Source organism: Bufo bufo, chromosome 1, assembly GCF_905171765.1.
Source record: "Bufo bufo chromosome 1, aBufBuf1.1, whole genome shotgun sequence".
Classification (NCBI taxonomy): domain Eukaryota; kingdom Metazoa; phylum Chordata; class Amphibia; order Anura; family Bufonidae; genus Bufo; species Bufo bufo.
The window spans coordinates 65,808,913-65,826,354 of NC_053389.1; the positions used below are offsets into that span (position 1 = coordinate 65,808,913).

At 46.5% G+C, this 17,442-nt stretch overlaps 1 protein-coding gene across 1 annotated transcript in view; it reads right to left on the reverse strand.

Annotated features, from left to right (window-relative positions):
* The window catches only part of ANAPC4 (anaphase promoting complex subunit 4), a 75,398-nt gene that overhangs the window by 4,592 nt on the left and 53,364 nt on the right, over positions 1 to 17,442 (reverse strand). The window contains exons 20-26 of the mRNA XM_040425568.1: positions 8,538 to 8,594; positions 7,803 to 7,896; positions 4,636 to 4,733; positions 4,471 to 4,532; positions 2,762 to 2,800; positions 2,582 to 2,683; positions 1,065 to 1,142 (exon numbers count right to left, since the gene is read on the reverse strand). Coding sequence (XP_040281502.1) covers positions 1,065 to 1,142; positions 2,582 to 2,683; positions 2,762 to 2,800; positions 4,471 to 4,532; positions 4,636 to 4,733; positions 7,803 to 7,896; positions 8,538 to 8,594 — 530 coding nt within the window. The remainder of the gene's footprint in view (positions 1 to 1,064; positions 1,143 to 2,581; positions 2,684 to 2,761; positions 2,801 to 4,470; positions 4,533 to 4,635; positions 4,734 to 7,802; positions 7,897 to 8,537; positions 8,595 to 17,442) is intronic.

Genomic DNA, 17,442 nt, shown 5'->3' on the forward strand with positions numbered 1-17,442 from the left:
CCCAAAAGTGCCTGTAGAAAAAATGCCCCCTAAAATATGGCCCCCCAAAGTGCTCCCAAAAGCAATAAAGGTCCCCTCTAGTGTTCCTAGTAGTAATAAAACCCTCTCATAGAGCACCCAGTAGTAATAAGGCCCCTCTATGGTACCCCCAGTAGTTATAATGCACCCCTATAGTGCCCCCAGTAGATATAAAGTTCTTGTGTAGTGGCCCTAGTAGTTATAATGCCCCCTGTATTGCTCCAGTAATAATGTCACCCCATAGTGCCCCCCGTACTTGAAAAGCCCCCCTGTATTGCCCTAGTGCTTATAATGCCCCCCTGTAGTGCCCTTATTGGTTATAAAGCCCTCTGTATTGCCTCAGTACTTTTAATGTCCCCCTGTGTTGCCCCCTATACTAATAACGCCACTCTACAGCGCCGACCCCCTGTAGTATGTTCCCCCAAATTGACAGCAAAAACTAAATATTCACTTGAGTCCTGTTCCATGCTTCCGTAAACTAAGCATGGTCATAGGGCGCTTCCAGCTATGGCCTGAGTTGCTCGAACCCTAGGGGGTGGTCATTGCTTCATAACCGCCTGTAGGGCCTCATGGGCTTCAGGCGTACTGACCTATGAGAGTGAACAGCAGGGCTGGGAATGCCCGCTCCTGTGCCCTGCCACACTATTCAACAGTATTGCCGTTCTGAGGACAGCAATACAGTTTCACCTGCGGAGACCGCTATTTTTGGGGGCTGTAGCCATTACTGTAAATTAATCCAGAGTTTTCTGGACCCTTGGTATAGGTCATCATATAAGATTGGTTTGTGTCCACTGGTTGGGGTTTAGAGGGGCTGTAATGCTCTGGTCTCTCAGCCACAGCGCTTTACGTTTTATAGTGGATGTGTCTGGTACTGCAGATCAGTCCCAATCAAGAGGCCACAGTGCTCCCTTCAATCAGATGATCGGTGGAGGTGCTGGGAGTCAGAACCCCACTGATCTGATAGTGATGACCTATGCAATGCACAGGTCGTCAATGCTGTAGCCCCAGAAAACCCCTTTAAGATACTACCCACAGACCATACTCACGCTGGTTCTGGATTTTCACACGTGCTACTGTTTAAGGAACCTCCGAATTCCACAGCAACAAATGCTTTATTCACAGTTCTAGGAAAAAAACAGACAGAAAAGATGAATATATGGCAAACAACAAATGCCGGGTGACATCTTCCAACAGCGACCTTCCTTCCGATCTCATACATCTTTAAATCTGAACACAAAAAAGTATAATTTTCTGTCATGTATGATACTGCCTCGGTATTGATGGCCTATCCTAAGAGATCAGATTGGTAGGTGTTTGGCATCCCCACTGATGGAGTGGCAATGCCATGCTCACCAGTATGCCATGACCCCTTCAATCAACTGAGGTGCTGAGAGTCAGACCTCAACTCATCTGATATTAATGGCCTTTCCTAAGTACAGGTTAGCAAAATCAAAGTCCAGGGAGCTCTATGGACTCTACAATCTATAGGTGTAAGCAGGAGCGATCCAATAATACAGCAAGCAAAGTTAAGTCAAATCCTGCACGCTCTCACTGTCCGCAGACGCGCCATCTTACATCTGTATCTGCCGCGGGGCACACGGGAATCAGCCTCTATTCTGCTGGTGGACCCAATGTTTCTGGCAAAAAAAATGTAATTCTCTGTAGTCTGCAACCTTATTATTAGTCCAACTTATCAAGGTTACGATTGTCGTAATAATTTTATTTCAAGATATTTCCGTTAATTACCTTTCCTAATGCGAGAGCTGGCAATAAACACAAGTTGTTGGCTGGCCACCATTTTCCCCCTTATAGTTATATTGGGAGGGAGATAAGTCACTGATAGATACCTCCGGAAATCTTGAGGAAAACAAAGGTACTGAGTGTATCTCATCTTTTTAACTTTATACTTTATAGCCTTTGAATTAACACCATGATTGGTGGTCGGAAAATCCATTGCTGAGCATCTGATGGACACTTCCAGCTTTATGGTTAGGATCCCTTCCAGCAAGGACATCTCCATCCTGCGAGGAAGGGGGCGTCATTCTCCTTTCTAGCGCCATGTACTAGGCAGCAATAGCCATTATGATTAATCCTGTAGACTCCCATACATATTAGTGTACGTTCAGCTGAACCCACCGGCGCTGTTATGTATGTGTGAAACTCCCAACTCTACCCCCACAGATGATGTTGGGGGACACAAGGATCAGGCGATTATTTTCTCTCAATCCTTTCGTTCTCCCAGGAAACAAGGAGGCAGCAGAGGTCTCTAGCAGCAGCTTTCTCCGCTCCCTCCATACAATACACATTTGGCTGAACGTGTATGGAAGAGCGGGGAGGGAGTCACTAGAGATAGCCTTCAACAGCTATGGATTGTGTATGCCCACAGCTTAAGAGCAGCATTTACATTACGTTTCTGTAGTATGGTATGAAAGTTTAGCCCTGGGGCCGCGTCGTTATGTGTAAGGCCTGGTCTGCTGCGTTCTTTTTAAAAAGTTTTCTAAAAACCCAAACATCCAAATTTTTTAAATCAACTTATTTAACTTTGCGCGCCTTCCTTTTATACCTAGAGACATCAGTTGGCTGCCTGAAAATGAACAGCTTGGTGACTGAGCTTTCCATCATACGGAACAGGACATAGTGCAGATTCTGCGATTTATCGTTCCAGCTGGAAAATAAGACACAACATAATCTGGAGATCTTTCCAATAGTCCGGGGATATGCAGTTCTATAGTAAATCACTTACAGGGATGGTAAAGAAATCAGCCTTGGACAAGGCTCCTCACTGCAAAGAAAATCAGAAAGATGTTCAGTCATTCAACTCTAGTCCTACTACGTGACTAACTCTACGTGGTACAGAACGGAAACCCATAAACTGCTGGACCGTCCAGAGACATGCAAACCACTACAAGGCTGCTGGTGTATTTCTCCAGTACAAGGAGTGCACTAAATCCTTCAGAAACATCAATGCTACCTGCTCTCTACTTGTACTGTATTTGTGAGCTTCTAGCACTGAAGAAAAGGGAATTAGCTCGTCCTCACAGCGTTGTGCATAAACCATTTTCTGCTGCTGGTATTGCAGGAAATGTGTGTGCACATCACATTAGTTAATAATCTATTAGCGCCCCTTCACATATATCCGGTGACCCAGTTCAGCCCGTTCCCCACGTAAAGAAGAAAATACCAGAGAGGAACTGAAGCCAGAACGGATTCCATATTTTTCGACAGGATCGGTCTCATCCATCCGGTGCATCACTTGCAATAACGGCGATATAGTAGAATTAATGAAATATAATGAAATATTGGATATACCTAGGTTGCAGTATTTGGTATAAAAGCTAGATGGCTACAGAGGGGACGTCACGTATTTAGAGAGAGGAATTTCTTTTGCCTTTGGTTTTCTCACCTGGAGTATCCTAATTGTGTCCAGATTCATACTATGAGGATATAACGCATGTCAAAATCCTATTGGCTCATTTGTATCTTTAGGTTATAAGGACTTGGTGGGTACTATCTCTCCTTGGGGAAAGAGCGCCTTAGTTGGCGTGCGGAGACTTATAATCCAGACTTGGCCTCTCACCCAGTTAAGACGGTTCTCTCTGCTCTGCACTGATGAGGGGCAATCAACCCGAAACAGCTGTCTGCAGATAAGGTGCTGGCTTATTTAATATCCGAGTCATGTCTCAAGGCCTGTTTAAAGTGTAGAATATTGACTTATAAGATAGCTGCCTTGTATCTGGTGGCATTAGGGGGCTGAGCTTGTTTGCAATCCTTTCTTCTAAGGTTATAAGGATAACACCCTGGTTTTTTATAATAAAAGGGGTCTTCTGCTGATTGGAAGACTCAAATACCACCAAGAGACAAAATTTTAAGATTCGGAGCATTGCAGATCTAACATGGTTAAATCCCTTATCATACAAAAATTCTACCATGACACCACATAGAAAAACGCTAGTTTTTCTGTCTGGCGTTATCAGTGGCAGACACCGGATGTGTGCACAGAATAGCAGTGCACATATATCAGTTGTGTCCGGCTCCGGAATAAAATTACTGGCCGGGCACAGCTGATATACGTGAAGCTGACCTTAGAAAAGAAGCTGCAGAGCAGCAAACCTCTTCATGGTTATACTTTCACATCACTCCTCACAACTCCATCTCACAGAACATTTCTAATCAACGGTTATGGAAGGTTTCTGAAGTACAGGCTGACCTCTAATGTGCACAGCCGTGCCCTCACTTTTCCCCCCCGACGGCAGATGTGAGGTGAACTAAGGGTTGGACATGACACTTTGCTCGGTCGAAGCAAGCACGGCTTGATTTGGGGGGAGTCGAGTTCTGCCGAGTGTATGTGTATACCTTTCCAGACTAAACCTATATACATCTGCTGCTGATATATACGACATACTCTTATACAGTTAAACAAATAAAGCAAAAAAATCTATATGAAAGAGTTACCTCTCTGATGCATAATATAAGGGAATGCATAGCTTCTGTTGGACTGATTTCCCTATAACGTCCTGAAAGATATGGCACATATTAATAAAATGCACACTGCACAGAATTACAAGTGTACCTCAAAAACCAGAAAAGCCCCCAAGGAAGCAAAGAACATGGTCTTACAGCAGGCTTCGCCAGGCACTGGTCGATAACGGCTTCCATCTGTCGTTTCACGAAATGAAGGGATTTTTCAGCATAGTAAGGAAACAGCAATGGACTCTCTATGGAGGAAAGATGCTTATATTAAACCTGCACATGTATTACATCCCATAATACATATACTCTTTGAAAAACTCAAGTGGACAATTGCAGGGAATCTCAAGAAGTATCTCAGGATCTGGACCAAATGGAACGACTATGCATCTACCAACAATATATCCAAATACTTTGATTAAAGCATGTCTTTGTGATATGATTGTCCTTTTTCTTTGATTTTATAAAACAACATGTGACAATGTTTTATTTTTGTTTCCCCCTTTATGTCCCTTTGTTCTAGGTTTCCCTTCCCATTCCCCCTCCCTCCTCTCACCATTCTACGCGCCTATCTCAAATGCTATATATCAGTTTCTTTAAATAGTAATCATAAATAAAGAATGCCTTTCTTTACATGTTTTATGCTTAGGTTAAATATTAGTATAATAACACTAGACATACCAATCATAGGTTTCTCTTTTTTGAACTAGGAATTACATCATATTCATGTTATTATATCATTGATTGACATCACTTATGTACTTATGCAATAATAATGGTGATTGATACCCTAATTTGCACTGTTTAAAGCTTGTAATGCCTTTGTTATATTTTCCAATAAAACAAAAATTTACAACCATAATACATATACTCGCAATGCTTCTTTATTAGAGAATATATTTATGCGTCAAGTTTCTCAATCACGCATTAGTATACAGAGGTCCCCCAGGTTACAATATTAATTGGATTCGCGATGACCATTTTAGGCTGAAACCATTGTAACTTGAGTTCATAACGATCTGAAAAAATGGTAATTGGTTCTAAAGTCCAAGAATGTCATCCCAAGATAAGAGAAAATTAAAGGGGTTTTGCCATCACATACAATGGGGGCATATCGCTAGGATATGCCCCCATTGTCTGATAAGTGCGGGTCCCACCTCTGGGACCTGCACCTACAAGGAGAACGGAGCAGGAAGAGCTGCGGCTGGAGGACCTCGGGGTCCAACCACCATAAAGTGCTACTCCCATAGAAGTGAATAGGAGTGCACCGCGCGCACTCAGCCCCTGCTCCCATTCATTTCTATGGGGCACATGGAAATAGGTGAGCCAGGGGTTGGACCCGCACCTACAACGAGAACGGAGCTGGGAAATTAATGTAGGGCCAGCCTCCATTCATTTCAATGGGGCCGATGAAAAAAGCTGAGCCCTCCAGCCACAGCTCTTCCTGCTCCGTTCTCCTTGTAGGTGCAGGTCCCAGAAGTGGGACCCGCACGTATCAGACAATGGGGGAATAGCCTAGCGATATGCCCCCATTGTATGTGATGGGAATAGCCCTTTAGGTTTTAGAAAAATAAGCAGATAACTAAGACAGATAAGGCAAGTCCTACATATAATAGTCAGGGTCCTGTATAGCACACTGTGTACCAGAAAAGTAAAATGGAGCTGCCGTCAACTGGTGTCTAAAGGAGGAGCTCATCCTGGCACAGACAGGGGGCAGTACCAGACGAGTAATACCGCACTGTACTGTACAGAGGAGCTATTAGACAACCAATACAGGTGTTTTACCAGAGAAATGGCCATGTTGATTGGTTAGATTAGAGTCTGAGGCATTGTATGTGGAGTCTGGTTTTAACTTACGATGGCCCAGGAAAGACCACTGTATGTTGAAAATATTGCATCCTGAGGCCGTTGTACCAAGCTCCCCTGTGATCACTGTAGGTCTTACTCCACGTTCCTTTACGCTGGGCTCAGTGGTTAGCACTGGTGCCTTGCAGCGCTGAGGTCCTAGGTTCAAATCTGACCAAGGACATCATCAGCATGGAGTTTGTATGTTCTCCTCATGTTTCTGTGTGTTTCCCCTGGGTTCTCGGGTTTCCTCCCACACTGCAAAGACATACTGATAGGGGACTTAGATTGTTAGCCCCATTGGGGACAGCAAGAAATGATCATTTCTGTTAAGCACTGCAGAATCTAACTACCACCATCAGCCTATTCCTAGATGCTGCATGTAGCCTCCTGCTCCAGCTTCATCATCTGAAAGCCAATAAGTGCCGGACAGTCTGGCTTTGTGCATTCCATAGAAGGTGTCACCACCCAGCTTTAAATGCGCACAGAACAGGGAGCAAGACCATGTCACCAAGGATTATTTTCTAGTCATTATGGCGACATGGTCTTGTGTAGCCCTAGACAATCCAATTGATTGCCGTGGCAGTATTCAGTTATGTCTGAAGGGTTTACCTGTTAGTATGGAAGTATATAGGCTGGAGCTCCAGTGAAGGTTTGACCAGCAGCAGTCCCTGTTATTTAGCAGTGTATGAGGCCATATGAGAGGTCGGTCAGCTGTTTGCATGTAGAGCAACTTGCTAAACTACATATCCTAAATGAGCACATGCACAGTAGACTAAATTCTACCAAACCGACTGATTTCAGCTGGACCAACTGACCATCTTATGTGCATTATATGTTTGAAACAAAAGACTGGACGTGTTGAATTTCAACATGCCTAATCCTTTGTTCTCAAGGGAGATAAATGGCCATCAAGGTTCCTGACAGATGGGTATCCTTCACTCCCCATTAGGGTTCATTCACACGTCCGTAAGTGTTTTGTGGTCTGCACATTGTGGATCCGCAAAACACCGATACCGGCCGTGTGCGTTCTGATTGCGGACAAGAATAGGAAATGCTCTTTTTTTGTGGGGCCGTGGAACGGAACGATGGATGCGGGCGGCCCCATTGGAATGAATGGGTCCGCAACCGTTAGACAAAATTGCGGAATGGATGCGGACCCAGAACCACAGACGTGTGAATGGACCCTTAAGCAGACATGCACGCTAAGCTGAACTAGGTATGCATGTGTATAGGGGAGGGAAGAATAGCCATCAGCTAAAAAAGCATTCGGCTGGCAGCTACTGAAGATGTAGGGCCACCTTAAGACGTCTGGACAAGTATTGATCACCTAATGAATATTCATTAAATCGGTGCTTCGCTGAAGACAAAAGAACATACACATTTTGTGATCCATCTGAGTGATCCAGCAGCACGGAAATAATCCAGCCCCCTCCAAGTTATTGTCCTGTTCTGGTTAATGCTGTAAATACCTTTCAGGGGTGCACTGTTCTGGAGGAAGTTAAACCACTGGTTCCCTTCTGTTCTAGGAGGAGACATCAAGATGTCATCTTCATCTTTCAAATACTACAAGAGAGTTTGGAGAGAAAGGTTTCAGTGTTACACATCTTATGACATGCCACTGAAAGATTTCAGGTGTGATCGGTGGGTGTCTGCACGCAGTGAACCTCAATGGCTGCATTGTGCACCCAAGCAATGGGCTCCTTTGTTGGATGATCTTAGGACATATAAGTCAATCCGTCCTGAAATTGCTGCAGATTTTACCTGTGAATTTGCACAGGTAAAATCTGCAGTGAAATACAGTAACAGGCAAGTGGATGTTTTCACAGATCCCATCTACATGCTGCAGAAACCCACCAGCAGTATAGATATTAATATGCGCAGCATGTGATTTTTTTTTTGGCACATTTTTACTGCAATTTCAACCTTTTTTAATGTAGCAGGGTTTTTTGTTGCAGATTCACAGCAGAAAAATCAGTTGCATTTGGACCCACCCTTATGGCGCATTCATCTGTGCTGACGAAGCAGGCAATTATCAACAAGGTACCATTCCTGGTGGGCAGATTATTGGGAACAAGCGTTCATGTGAATGTTCATTCTTAATAATCACCACGAAAACAGTGCCGTACAAAGGAATCATTATAGTGAATGGGAGGTTTTGGTGAGGAATGTGAAAGTTCTCCAAGTTAAAATAATTAACTCTTTACCTGACCAACAAGTTCTACATTGAAGTATTTGCCTTTCTGGTCGTACAGGTCAGCCGCCTACAATAAAAATGTATAGAGTGACTAAAACAAAAAGATTATATTTCATACATCAACACATACTGTATATCAACAGCCATCTATACACCACATTCCAAATTATTATGCAAATTATATTTTTATCCGATTTTCCTAAATGGTCGATGCAACTGACAGTCAGTATAATTTTCAAGTCATCGACCATAAGTATAAATCAAATTTTGTTGAACAAACCTTCCAATGATAACAGTATGTTTTCACAAATTAAAAAACTCTAAATGCACTGTTCCAAATTATCATGCACAACAGTTTTAAAGCATTTTATAGGTAGTAAAGAACCCACTTTACTGCCTTTGAACCCAGAGGAAAAAAAAAAAAAAGCAGTCTGGTTTGAGAGCTGCACTTATACAAGCTGACAAACAACGCGAGTTTGTGAGCATTCACGTGTTTGTTAGCAAGTGTGTGGTTGTATTAAGTGTGAGACTTTAGATTACGTGACTTGAGATTCAGGGACTACAGTAAGTTATATACTTATCACTGCACTATATCGTATTTTTCTCTTTTCTTGTGTAACCCCCATTTAGTATGTGTTCCAATATTGACAGCGCAGTCCAGTGCACATCTTGTCTAATGTATGCAGTCCTGGAATAGCCGTTTGAGGGTGTATATCTTTGTTCAAAATGTGAGCAAATTGCCCATTTGGAATCGCACATCGAGTATCTAAACGGGTGAATTTCAACACTGAGAGGCGTTGACAATTTTGACTGAGCAAGCACTCTATGGGGCAGATGTGGGGGATGGTGGTAGCAAGGAGGTAGAGGAAAGTGAGTGAGCTAGCTGGGTAACAGTTAAAAAGCGGGGTAGAGGGAAGAGTGACAGGGAGGCTAGCCCTGATCTGACACACCCCAACACGTTTGCACGGTTGGCAGATGAGGGGGATGTCAGTTCAAGGAAAGCACTGCTGCAGCCGGACAGTTCCTTTGCCAGTCAGGGGAATGTCAGCTCCAGTAAGCAGGGGGCCAGGAGAGCAAGGCAGGCCAGACAGGTGGTGGTAGTGGGAGACTCAATTATTAGGGGTACAAATAGGGAGATCTTTTACAAAGACCGTGTTGTCTTCCTGGCGCTCGAGTTCGACACATCGCGGATCGGGTTGACAGATTACTGGGAGGGGCTGGAGAAGACCCAGCGGTCATGAACCATTTTGGAACCAATGACAAAGTTAGAGGTAGGTGGAGTGTCCTTAAAAATGACTTAGGGATTTAGGTCACAAGCTTAGGGCAAAGACCTCAAAGGTAGTGTTTTCCGAAATACTGCCAGTACCACGAGCCACACAAGAAAGGCAGCGGGAGATTAGGGAGGTTAACAAGTGGCTCAAGAACTGGTGTAGGAAGGAGGAGTTTGGGTTCCTGGAGAACTGGGCCGACTTCTCTGTCGGCTACAGGCTCTATCGTAGGGATGGGCTGCACCTCAATGGGGAAGGGGCAGCTGTGTTGGGGGAGAAGATGGCTAGAAGGTTGGAGGAGTGTTTAAACTAGGGACTAGGGGGAGGGAAATTACATTATAGGAGGGGAAGATAGTGCAGATAGAGACGGGGGGCAAGGTAGTGGGACTGGGGGAGGAATGGAAGGAGGGACTAGAACAGTTCAGAAGGAAAGGTGTAGGGTAAAAAATATACATAAACCTCTCAAATGTATGTATACTAATGCCAGAAGCCTGACTAATAAAACTGGGGAACTGGAATTAGTGATGTGTGAGGAGGACTATGACAAAGTGGTAATAACTGAGACATGGCTGGATGATAGCTATGACTGGGTTACAGTCTGTTTAAGAAAGGATCGCCAAAACCGGAGAGGGGGAGGGGTCTGCCTTTATGTAAAGTCCTGTCTAAAGCCCACAGTCCGAGAAGATATAAATGAACATGTGGAGTCACTGTGGGTAGAAATACATGGAGGCAAAAACAATAATAAAATACTAACAGGAGTTTATTATAAACCACCTAAGGCTACTTTCACACTAGCGTTCAGGTGTCCGCTCGTGAGCTCCGTTTGAAGGGGCTCACGAGCGGTCCTGAACGCAGCTGGACGGCCCTGATGCATTCTCAATGGAGGCGGATCCACTGAGAATGCATCCGCCTGCCAGCGCTCAGCCTCCGCTCCGCTCAGCGAGCGGACACCTGAACGCTGCTTGCAGCGTTCGGGTGTCCGCCTGGCCGTGCGGAGGCGAGCGGATCCGTCCAGAGTTATAATGGAAGTCAATGGGGACGGATCCGCTTGAAGATGACACCATATGGCTCAATCTTCAAGCGGATCCGTTCCCCATTGACTTTCAATGTAAAGTCTGAACGGATCCGCTCAGGCTACTTTCACACTTAGAAAATTTTCTAAGTTATAATGCAGACGGATCCGTTCTGAACGGATGCGAACGTCTGCATTATCGGAGCGGATCCGTCTGATAAAACATCAGACGGATCCGCTCCGAACGCTAGTGTGAAAGTAGCCTAATATACCAGATCCACAGAAAATCTAATATTAACGGTCCATTTAGACGTCGTAGAATGGGTCCGGATCCATTCCGCAGTTCTAGGAATAAGAATCCTCTATTAAGTGCCGGCGATGTGCGGGGTCAGTTTTTTGCGGTCCGCAAAACACTACGGACGTCTGAATGGACCCTAAACGAGATAGACAAGGCAGCAAATCATAATGAGGTAGTTATTATGGGAGACTTCAACTACCCAAATATAGACTGGGAAACAGAAACCTGAACATCTCATAAAGGAAACAGGTTCTTGGCAATAACCAAAGACAATTACCTCTCCCAACTGGTTCAGGACCCGACTAGAGGGACGGTCATACTGGACTTAGAATTAACCAATAGACCTGACAGAACAACAGACGTGCAGGTCGGGGGACACCTGGGAAATAGTGACCATAAAGTAATAACCTTCCAATTATCATTCAAAAGAGTGTTTCTTAAGGGAGGAACAAAAATACCAAACTTCAAAAAGGCAAAATTTAGCCAACTAAGAGAGGCCATAGGCCTAACTAACTGGGACAAAGTCCTCAAAAATAAAAATACAGCCACAAAATGGGATATTTTTAAAAGCATCCAAAAAGGAGATTTTTGTATAACTTACCAGTAAAATCTCTTTCTCGCTCTTCATTGGGGGACACAGGAACCGTGGGTATAGCTATGTCCTCTAGGAGGCGTTTCACACTAGTAAAAGCTGTTAGCTGCTCCCCTGGCAGCTATACCCCCTCCAGCCTGGAGAGAAAACATGTTGAAAATCAACCATGCCAAAAGACCCAACGGGGTTCAAACCAGCAACAGCTACAACTGTGGCCGGACAACATTACTGGGTGGTTGCTGTGTCCCCCAATGAAGAGCGAGAAAGATTTTTCTGGTAAGTTATACAAAAATCTCCTTTTCTCGCCCATATTTATTGGGAGACACAGGAACCGTGGGACGTCCAAAAGCAGTCCACAGGGAGGGAAAAAGCCACAGACCCATGGAAGCAAGCGTCCCTGCAGGCATCTAGGAACTGTTGCCTGCAAGACCCGCGGTCCACGCCGCGACCATCGATGCATAAGTATGCACCTGGTAATTTCTTGTGAACATGTGTAAGGAGGACCGGAACCGCCTTACACAACTGTGCAGCCCAAGCGCGATTCCTCTTAGCCCAAGAAGCGCTCACCGCTTTGAGAGAGTGAGCCGTGACACCTAAGGGTGGAACCCTGCTCCGGGCGCGGTATGCGTAAGCACATGCAGACCGAATCCAACGTGCAATTGCCCTTTGGAGGCCGCCAATCCCTAGCAAGGACCCTCCGGAGAAAAAAAGGGGATCCATACCCGAGAGGGACTGGAGGCTGCTAACAATAAGAAAAGCTCTAACAACATCCAATAATGTAATTCCCTTCCGTAGGGTGCAAAGGAAAGGGACAGTGAAGGAAGGACAATTCCTTCATTAATATGGAAGTCAGAGACCACCTTCGGGAGAAGAAGGAATGGGCCGGAGAACTGCCGTATCCTTGTGAAGAACCAGGAAGGGGATCTTGCAAGAGAGCACTCCCAACTTAGATACCCGCCTGATGGATGTGATAGCCACAAGAAAAACTACCTTGTAGGACAGGAGCCGGAGTAAGAACTCCCGCAAGGGCTCAAGTGGAGAAGACTGCAAGGCTGAGAGAACTACACTGCTCAAAAAAATAAAGGGAACACTTAAAAGAGGACCTTTCACTAGTGTAGAAACTAAAAACGAACTATAACAGTGGGCAGAGCGGCACCCAGGGGTCCCCCTGCACTTACTAGTATGTCTGGGCGCCGCTCCGTTCGCCCGGTATAGGCTCCGGTGTCTGCAGCTCCGTCTGATGTACTGGACTGATTTTTTGTATGAGGCGTGTCCCTTGCTGCAGCGCTGGCCAATCGCAGCGCACAGCTCATAGCCAGGCTATGAGCTATGCGCTGCGATTGGCGATCTGCCCACAGATATAGTTCGTTTTTAGTTTGTACACTAGTGAAAGGTCCTCTTTAAAAAACACAATGTAACTCCAAGTCAATCACACTTCTGTGAAATCAAACTGTCCACTTAGGAAGCAACACTGAGTGACAATCAATTTCACATGCTGTTGTGCAAATGGGATAGACAACAGGTGGAAATTATAGGCAATTAGCAAGACACCCCCCAATAAAGGAGTGGTTCTGCAGGTGGTGACCACAGACCACTTTTCAGTTCCTATGCTTCCTGGCTGATGTTTTGGTCACTTTTGAATGCTGGCGGTGCTTTCACTCTAGTGGTAGCATGAGACGGAGTCTACAACCCACACAAGTGGCTCAGGTAGTGCAGCTTATCCAGGATGGCACATCAATGCGAGCTGTGGCAAGAAGGTTTGCTGTGTCTGTCAGCGTAGTGTCCAGAGCATGGAGGCGCTACCAGGAGACAGGCCAGGCCAGTACATCAGGAGACGTGGAGGAGGCCGTAGGAGGGCAATAACCCAGCAGCAGGACCGCTACCTCCGCCTTTGTGCAAGGAGGAACAGGTGGAGTACTGCCAGAGCCCTGCAAAATGACCTCCAGCAGGCCACAAATGTGCATGTGTCTGCTCAAACGGTCAGAAACAGACTCCATGAGGGTGATATAAGGGCCCGACGTCCACAGGTGGGGGTTGTGCTTACAGCCCAACACCGTGCAGGACGTTTGGCATTTGCCAGAGAACACCAAGATTGGCAAATTCGCCACTGGCGCCCTGTGCTCTTCACAGATGAAAGCAGGTTCACACTGAGCACATGTGACAGACGTGACAGAGTCTTGAGACGCCGTGGAGAACGTTCTGCTGCCTGCAACATCCTCCAGCATGACCGGTTTGGCATTGGGTCAGTAATGGTGTGGGGTGAAATTTCTTTGGAGGGCCGCACAGCCCTCCATGTGCTCGCCAGAGGTAGCCTGACTGCCATTAGGTACCGAGATGAGATCCTCAGACCCCTTGTGAGACCATATGCTGGTGCGGTTGGCCCTGGGTTCCTCCTAATGCAAGACAATGCTAGACCTCATTTGGCTGGAGTGTGTCAGCAGTTCCTGCAAGACTAAGGCATTGATGCTATGGACTGGCCCGCCCGTTCCCCAGACCTGACTCCAATTGAGCACATCTGGGACATCATGTCTCGCTCTATCCACCAACGTCACGTTGCACCACAGACTGTCCAGGAGTTGGCAGATGCTTAAGTCCAGGTCTGGGAAGAGATCCCTCAGGAGACCGTCCGCCACCTCATCAGGAGCATGTACAGGCGTTGTAGGGAGGTCATACAGGCACGTGGAGGCCACACACACTACTGAGCCTCATTTTGACTTGTTTTAAGGACATTACATCAAAGTTGGATCAGCCTGTAGTGTGTTTTTCCACTTTAATTTTGAGTGTGACTCCAAATCCAGACCTCCATGGGTCGAAAATTTTGATTTCCATTTTTTTTTTTTTGTGTGATTTTGTTGTCAGCACATTCAACTATGTAAAGAACAAAGTATTTCGGAAGGATATTTAATTAATTCAGATCTAGGAGGTGTTATTTTTGTGTTCCCTTTATTTTTTTGAGCAGTGTATATACAGATCCCAAGGCTGTAAGGACGGTACAGAGTACGCTGGAAGCTGCCCCAGGACAGAAGCGCTAACACCTGACCCATCAAGGAACTAAGGGCTAAACCAAGGTCCAACCCTGAATGTAGAAGGATAGGACCGTGGGGAGAGAAAAAAACAGATAGTGAGGGGATGTCCCGGCTTTCACAGAAGCCCAGGAAAGAACCTCCAGGTCCCACAACAGATCCTGGGCGATGCAGGCTTCCTGGCCTGAATCATAGTGCGGAAGACATCCGCTGAAAACCCTCTCCACGTCAGAATGGTGGTTGTAATAGCCACGCCGTCATCGAAAATACTGAAGTAAGACCGGACCCCGGGAAAGAAGGTCGTCTCCGAGTGGCAGTGACCAAGGGACGTCTCCAGGAAGGAGAACGAGGTCAGCATACCACGCGCGACGGGGTCAACTCGGAGCGACTAGGATTTGTCGGAAAGTCCTCCATCTGGATCCTCCGTAGAACCCTGGGAAGGAGGTGAAGAAACACGTAAGGAGGGAGAACTCCCGCCAAGGAAAATCAGGGCGTCCACGTCGTATGCTTCCGGAACTCTGGCCCTGGAGAGAAAGGTGGGAAGCTTTCGTGTAGATACCGATACAGAAGTAGCCAAGGACTAAATGGCTGTGCAAAAACACCGCCTGAGGAGGAAGCCAGGCAAGGGGAGTCACACTGTATAGCTAGCCCCATACCCCAGCAGAGGAGGGGGTCACCCGTAGAGGCCACCGAATTCAGTGCTAAAAGAGTCCACCACCTGACGAAAGAACTGTGCAGTAAGAACCCAAGCATGTAGTGGTAAGCAACACCGCTCCCACAGTAGTAGCCAGCGCTTGCCCAGTCAGCGCAAAACTGAGGGGGAGGTCTGAGACTATCCGTAGAAGCCACGTACCATACTGCCCCAGTTAAGTAGAGCTAACCTGAAAACTCTACCTGGAAGAGCGCAGAACTGGCGCAACTGCCCAGCTAGCTCCAGGGTAGGACCCCTACCTGAGGGGGATGTCCCACTGGAGTGACCACGAACTCGAGCATTAGCGAAAAGCTGCACCTGTGGAGTAGAACAAGCTGTGGGAGCTAAACCAGAGTGCCAGCATAACCACTTTCCCAGAGAAGGGGGAGTGGTGGATAGAGAATACGGAGTCAGTGAAACACTCGACTTGCTGGAACGTACTCACTATACATGTGCAATGGAGTACGCACTACGTATTAATGCGGACAATATCATGACCGACTGGAACAACGAAGGTACATGGAGATGGGGGTACTCTAGGACACATAAGTGATGCTAGGAACCCCCTGAGAAGACAGAGGATGTTGTAATCATGGGCGAAACCAGCACCAAAGAAAGGAATAGCCACCGTGTCCACTGGTGGCACCCATATAGCACTAGGGTAAGAGTGCCAGGCACCTGCGAGAACCGACTGTTGCCACGCCCCCTTGGAAATAAGTGAAGGCACCTAGAGCCGTGGTGCCGCAGAATTGCAGCATCCAAAGAGGTTTAGTTATTCCCCGCTACTGGATCACTTGCGGAAGGGGGTAATGCAACAGAAGCACGGTGATGTGCAACACTCCGCCTATGGAAGGATAGTGCGACAGTCGGAACCGTATTTAATGGTAGCGCAATTAGCTACCCAAGGGAGGTGGATGCATACGGCAAGTACTAGTCAGTGGTAGGGAGAATACCCCACCTATGAAGGGGGGGAGGGGGGGGGAGAATGCCCACGGCGAGAACTAGTGCATATGGCGAATCCTGTAACCCGTGGGAGTGCAATTGTTGCACCTAAGTAAGGGGGTAATGCATACAGCACACAATGTACCACTGACAATGTCATCATGAATAGATATGCATATAGCAGGTCCCGAACCCCATGTCATTGTACTTAGTCCACCTATGGCAGGGGATAATGTATAAGACAGGTGCTGTATCCCGAAGTAGTGCAATTACTCCACCTAAGGAAGGGTTAATGCATATGACAAGTACCACTGGCCACCTTAGACGCAATCTTAGGAGATTGCTTTGGACTCATGTATATGGTGAGTCCTTGTCTGAGCGTGACCCAAGGAGGAAGGGTGGTGTTGCGAGGAAAAAGATGTGCTGTTTCCCACTCGCACGTAGGTCTACTCCTCAGAATCTCGCCCCTGGCAGTTGTGGACTGCGCAGGTGGGGACTTATCAACCAAACTACCCAGGGGGTGTGATGGGAGCTTGTAGAGGTCCGTCTATCGGATTGCGCAGGCGGTGCAGTATCAATCAAGCGACTTCTGAGGTGGATTGCATAGGTGGAGAATTATCCCCCAAAGGACCCGGGAGGGCGGATTGGAAAGTTCAGAGGTCCCTAATTCAATGACGCCGGTGAAGAATTATCAACCAAACGACCCCAGAGGGTGGACTGGGAGTCCCAGCTGACCCCTACTGGATTGCGCAGGTGTGGAATTATCAACCAAACGACCCGGGAGGGGTTATTGGGAAGTCAGAGGTCCCTTATTGAATGCGCTGGTGGAGAATTAACCAAACGACCCAGGAGGGTGGATTGGGAATGTCAGAGGTCCTCTATTGAATTGCGCAAGTGGAGAATTATCAACCAAACGACCCGGAGGGCGGATTGGGAATTCCTCAGAGGTCCATCACTAACTAAATTGCGCAGGTGGAAATCTCAACCAAACGACCCGGAGGGTGGATTGGGATTCCAGAGGCTCTCCACTGTATTGCGGAGGTGGAGAATAATCAAGATTGGAATTCTTCAGAGTTCCATCACTAAATT